The following is a 5,711-nucleotide window of genomic DNA, read 5'->3' as shown; positions in this document are numbered from 1 at the left end:
ATGATGATGTGATGATATTTGATAGAGATACTTGAAAATTGAAAGTTGATGCAACATACATCGTCGGTGGGAAAAAATCATTATTGATGATATACTCAAAACTAATGGCCAATAACACTTCAATGCTCTATAGTCTATTATAGTCTATACCCCTCGTTGTCATTTGTCACCTTCAACCGACAAACAAATAAACAAAAAGAATCATAACGTTTAAATTTTTTGCCTTTGGATAATTAAACAATATTAATTTAAATCGAGTTCAACAAGAAATCCATTTAATGACTATATCATTGTACAATCATTGAATCATTTTCATCGCTTTGTACCCAAAGTCTAGGACACATAGGCCCACTTGAGCATAACGTTTTACAAAATTTACCACTTTTTGGGGGAATGGATCCCCGTAATTATTGTTCGAATTACCCATTAATTAACAAAACAAATTTCATAAATAAAACATCCGCTTTCATCATTAAAGTTTTCTTCTTATCTATATTTTGTCATTTTTTGAGTAAAATTACTATAACACCCCTCCTAATAAACCTCTCATTCAGCATCATTTACATGTCCAAACAAGTCATTCCAATGAGATGCCGCTTCTTCTGGCGTCCTAAAAGACCAAATGTGGGTCTTTTCTTTCTCACGGGTTTCAAGAATTTCCTGCATTCATTACTTGAACTCTTAATTGAGTCTTCACTTTTTCTAAAGAACAAAAAGATTAAAGAGCTAGAAAGGCTCCCTGAAAAGCTCTCCTAAACAGGAATTCAAAAGATGGATGATGATTTGTAGAAAAGTTTGTGTCCTCTTTCCTTTTCATATCAAAGATGCTTTAGCCAAAAGAAAAGCAAAACCACTTACGCAAGTGGAATATAATCTAATATCTATGCTTTGTACCCATGACTCAAGAGATAGATAATAGCATGTATCATGTATGTTAAAATAATGTAACAACATACATGATACACCCATCCCACTACTTTAATGTTACTTACATGCTAAGGACATGAAAATGAAGAAAACAATTAAGATTTGATTATGTCAACACTTAACATAACATAGAATGCTGACAAATAGAGTGGAAAAACATGTTCAGGGATAATATGTAACAATACATTGTTTACAAATTATAATAAGGAGATGAAAGTACCTGAACTTCGTGAGACCTTTTTGTTTTCAGTTTTAAGCAATCAATCATAGCATTCCACTTCCCAGAACAATTATCAAGGGATCCAAGTCTATAATATTGTTGCAATTGATGTACTGGAGCTGCCATGATCACAAAAAGTTTCAGTTGCATATTAAATGTGTATAGATACTTTTTTTTTTTCTAAATTCAATGAGAGGGTATCATAAATCTTGAACTCATGTGCATATAAAAATCAGACATACACATACACAGGGAAAGAGAAAGAGAAAAACTGAGAGAGAGCAAAGACTTACAATAGCAGAACCAGAGATTATCGAAGGAGGTAGTGCATGATACTTTTCTTCTAGGTAAAACTACCACTTCTTCCTTCTCTATACTCATTCTTTTGTTATCTTAACCAAAGAAAAACAGCCCAAACCCAAGAAAACTACAAAAAATAATGCATTACTTTAGAAAGATGGTCAAAACCCTAAAAGTGTACAGCGTAAATGTGTGATAACAGGGATCTAATTTTGATTACAATGTATTGATATGTACACGATAGAAAGCAAATGTATATATGAGCAAAGCCCTAGAATGATCAGTCGCATTGTTACTTCAGTCACGTTAGTTGAGTTTTTGTCCCTAAAAATCACAGTTAATCTAGCAATGTGTGTTAGCAAACTGTACATATGATGATATGATGGTAGTGATGCCTGCTTAACATCTATCTTGCATCTGTGCTAAATGATCCCTTAACGAATGCATAAACGAAAGAGCGCCTTGCTTCTCTAACCAAAATAAATAAAAATGGAAGCAAAACGCACTTAGGCAATTTAACAAACAGGTTATGGGCACCATTAATAACACAATAGTTCCTTCGCTTCTCCTTAAATAATGCATAAACTCCAAACAATCAAGTCAATTACTTGAAAAAATAAACCAGAAACAGGAGCCGGAGCGCGATATTTCCTAATAGGATTCGTGACATTAGCAGCAAATCTCATCAATTACTAAGCGGAAAAAGGAATAAAGATCTTACCTTCTGAAAGCTAGTTTTCAACGTTGGCAACTAACAACAATAGATCGGTGTTCGGACTGATCCCTCCTGTCTTCGACTCTTCGTCGTCGCCCAGCTTGACGGAGAAGAATTCTCTGAATTCGTAAAGATGTGAGTTTGGGACTTTGGGCATCGAAACAAACTATCTTGGGCTTTCGTATTAGGCTTTCTTCCTTGCTAGCCCTTACTTACCAAATGAAAATGGTCCAACTTTTTCGGCCTTTTATATTGTGGACAAAAGGCAACAACACGAGCATAAAAGTAAGCAACAATTTAACGAAGACATACAATAAAACTAGCGAGCAATGTTTTGACAGAACAAATACCAGATGTAAGACCCTTGAATTACACGGATATTTAAAAAAAAATATAAAGTTTAATATATTATAAACATATTGTTTTAGTAATACTTTTATATAAATACAAATGATCTTTTATATAAATATAAATGATATACTGACCAAAGTAAGTATTTCAATATATCTACTAAGCATCCTATTGAAGATCAATAATTGTGTTATTATCCTCAGTTGATTTTTGTTTCTTTATCAAAATTTTGCTTTAATTTTTAGTTATGCAATTTTGTTGGTGACATTGAAACAAATTTTTGGACAGCCAACAATGAAAGCTACTCAAGAAGTTGGGATCTATCTTCTATATTGTTTTTAGGGTCTTTTATTTTGAGATTTTATCGATTTTAGGGTTTTTTATTTTGAGATTTTTTGCATTTGCGTTTTTTATTGATAATACTAAATAAAACTAAAAATGTATACAAAATTTAAAGATATGACAAACAAAGCCACAGTTTTTAAATTCAATCATGCAAAATATGTAAATTACTATATTGTTCAAATTAAAATTAGAAAAAACAAAAACCCAACTATCGTTCAAAAAGTACATCATGAAAATATAAATATTAAAATCTACAAAACTATCTTCGCCACAACTCTTTAACATAAGGAACAACTTTACATTGTTTTTTAACATGTCAAAATCAAAAAGTAATTAACTAATGAGTAAATGAAAAACGTTATTTCTACTCATTGTACCTGATTTAAAAACATGTATTTTACAATTACTATTTAAATAGACAACAACATTACTAAGCATAAATAAGATAGCATGATTAAGCCTAAATATGACCCCAAGGGTAAAATCAGCCACATTGTAATATGCACAAGGTTGAGCAGCTACATAAGAGTGGGGAAAAATCGACTACACATCAAATGTTTAACACAAAATTCCAGTGAACTTTCAATTATACCGACTGCATGTGCAAATGTATAACCATCAACAACCAAAATGGAGCACAACTTGGTGAGGACAATTAAATAGCAGCAGAACAACATGAAGCCTTCTCACCAGTCCCTAACAATAATAATGGATTGTTGCCAGCCATTAACAACTAAACAAAGAGTAAAGTTAAACTTTTCTTCCCTCTCTAGCATACACACACACACACACAAATCAACTAAACAATCTGTAATTTTCTACGTTCCATACCAAACATCACACCTCATTATGTATTTTTTAGGCTATCTGGTAGTGGTTTAAGCATCTCAGCTGTCCAAATCATTCTCAACTATCCAAACCCATGCATATTATATCTTGCATGGAAGAATATGTAATATAATGATAGTACTTGGAAAAACCACAATAAAAAAAAGGTAACAGTAGACTTAATCAAGAGTAAAACTACTACAAAAAGGTATTAGTGGAGTCACGTTCATCTTTTCTGATGGTTGCTTTCTAATTGACGATACTACCCTTGCGTTTTAAAACCATTATGCTTATTTTGCAAACTAAATCTACGTTCATCTTTTCTGATGGTTGCTTTCTAATTGACGATACTACCCTTGCGTTTTAAAACCATTATGCTTATTTTGCAAACTAAATCTAAGACAATAAATGAATAAATTAAGTTATCAAACATAAAAATACAACAATAAGCATAGCTTGAAATTGTGGAAGAAAAGTAATTCTGACTTGGTCTTCAATTGACCTTGTCAATAGGAATAAGTGGCTTAGTTGCCACCTAGTTAGGAGCACACTTTTATTCAGTTTTAGCTTTGCAGTTACTTTGTTTTTTTTTTGCTATTTAAAGTCTGTAAGTCTTTGTTTTGATTATCAGAAATAAGAAGGAGAAAACAGGGAATCTTTTCCTGCAATTCTGTGTTTTTCTTTATTTGGGTATACTACCTTTGATCTTTACAGGGGCCTGATCCAACACTTGGTATCAGAGCTTTCTTATTTATGCCCAAATACATAAGACATGACAACATGACAGGTTCCAGTCAACAGGTACCAAGAGATAACGGTGGTGTGTCGTTCCAATGTCCATTGTTGACTTCAACAAACTATACCACGTGGGCAATCAAGATGGAGGCTATCATGGATGCTCAAGGTGTTTGGGAATCCATAGAACCAACTGTCGGAGTGACTGTTGACGAGAAGAAGAATAAGATGGCATGGGCCTACATTTTCCAAGCAATACTAGAGGATATTCTCATGCAGGTGGCCAAGAAGAAAACTGCAAAAGAAGTATGGGAATCTTTGAAAATTCGGTACCTGGGTGCAGATCGAGTGCAAAAGGCAAGATTGCACTCACTCAAGAGTGAGTTTGATGCACTAAGGATGAAAGAAGGAGAGACCATAGATGAATTCGCGGGAAAGTTGAGTGGTATTAACTCAAAATACATCAGTCTTGGTGCAACAATAAAAGACAACACTTTGGTGAGGAAGTTGCTTGATTCTGTCTCAAAAAAGTATCTACAACTTGTAGCCTCCATTGAACAATATTCAGATTTGGATACCATGCCATTTGAAGAAGCTATAGGAAGACTCAAAGCGTATGAGGATCGGTTGAGAAGTCGCACCGAAACCACTAATGCTGAAGCTGGTCTGCTGCTCACTCGATCAGAGGGGCAAATGGGTCAAAAGTCAAACAAAAACTCCACCAACTCAGCAGGAAGAGGCCGTGGCTCATCTCATAGCGAGAGGGGAGGTCGAGGAGGCCATCGTGGAGGAAGAGGAGGCTCAAGGGGTAGAGGTGGTCGGGGTAATCACCAACAATCTCGAGACAATGGTCAAGTAAAGGGAAGAGACAAGAGTCACATAAAGTGCTTCAACTGTGATGTGTTTGGACACTATGCATCGGAATGCCCCGATCCTAAGAGGAAGGAGGCTGATGTCAATCTCATACAGGTACATGAAGAAGAACATGCTCTTTTATTAACTGTCTGGGGTGAAGATACAAATAACTGGGTACTGTTTAATGAAGACAAAGTGTTCCCAGCAACAAAAGAAAATGAGAAGGATACATGGTACTTGGATAATGGGGCCAGTAACCACATGATAGGGGTGCGTGAGTACTTTGCAGAACTTGATGAAAGAGTAACAGGGCAGGTGCGTTTTGGGGACGGGTCTAAAGTTCAGATCAAAGGAAGGGGTACAATTCTCTTGGAATGCAAAAATGGAGAGCAACAAGTCATCTCTGAGGTATATTACATCCCAGCTTTACAAAGT

The 5,711-nt window shown here is 34.8% G+C and overlaps 1 protein-coding gene across 1 annotated transcript; it reads right to left on the bottom strand.

Moving 5' to 3' along the window:
- Positions 1-258: 258 nt before the first annotated feature.
- LOC145087874 (uncharacterized) lies at positions 259-2,354 on the bottom strand. Its single transcript, XM_079025974.1, has 4 exons — positions 2,169-2,354; positions 1,441-1,574; positions 1,148-1,266; positions 259-660 (listed from the first exon to the last, which is right to left on the bottom strand). Exons 2-4 carry the CDS (start codon positions 1,526-1,528, stop codon positions 547-549), a joined length of 321 nt encoding a protein of 106 aa, XP_078882100.1. The 5' UTR covers positions 1,529-1,574; positions 2,169-2,354; the 3' UTR covers positions 259-546.
- Positions 2,355-5,711: the final 3,357 nt, after the last annotated feature.

This window comes from Lactuca serriola, chromosome 2 (genome assembly GCF_051521515.1).
Source record: "Lactuca serriola cultivar US96UC23 chromosome 2, Lser_US96UC23_V15, whole genome shotgun sequence".
Taxonomy (NCBI): Eukaryota; Viridiplantae; Streptophyta; class Magnoliopsida; order Asterales; family Asteraceae; genus Lactuca; species Lactuca serriola.
The sequence above is the reverse complement of the archived record's forward strand: the minus strand, read 5'-3'. Positions and strand labels throughout refer to the sequence as shown.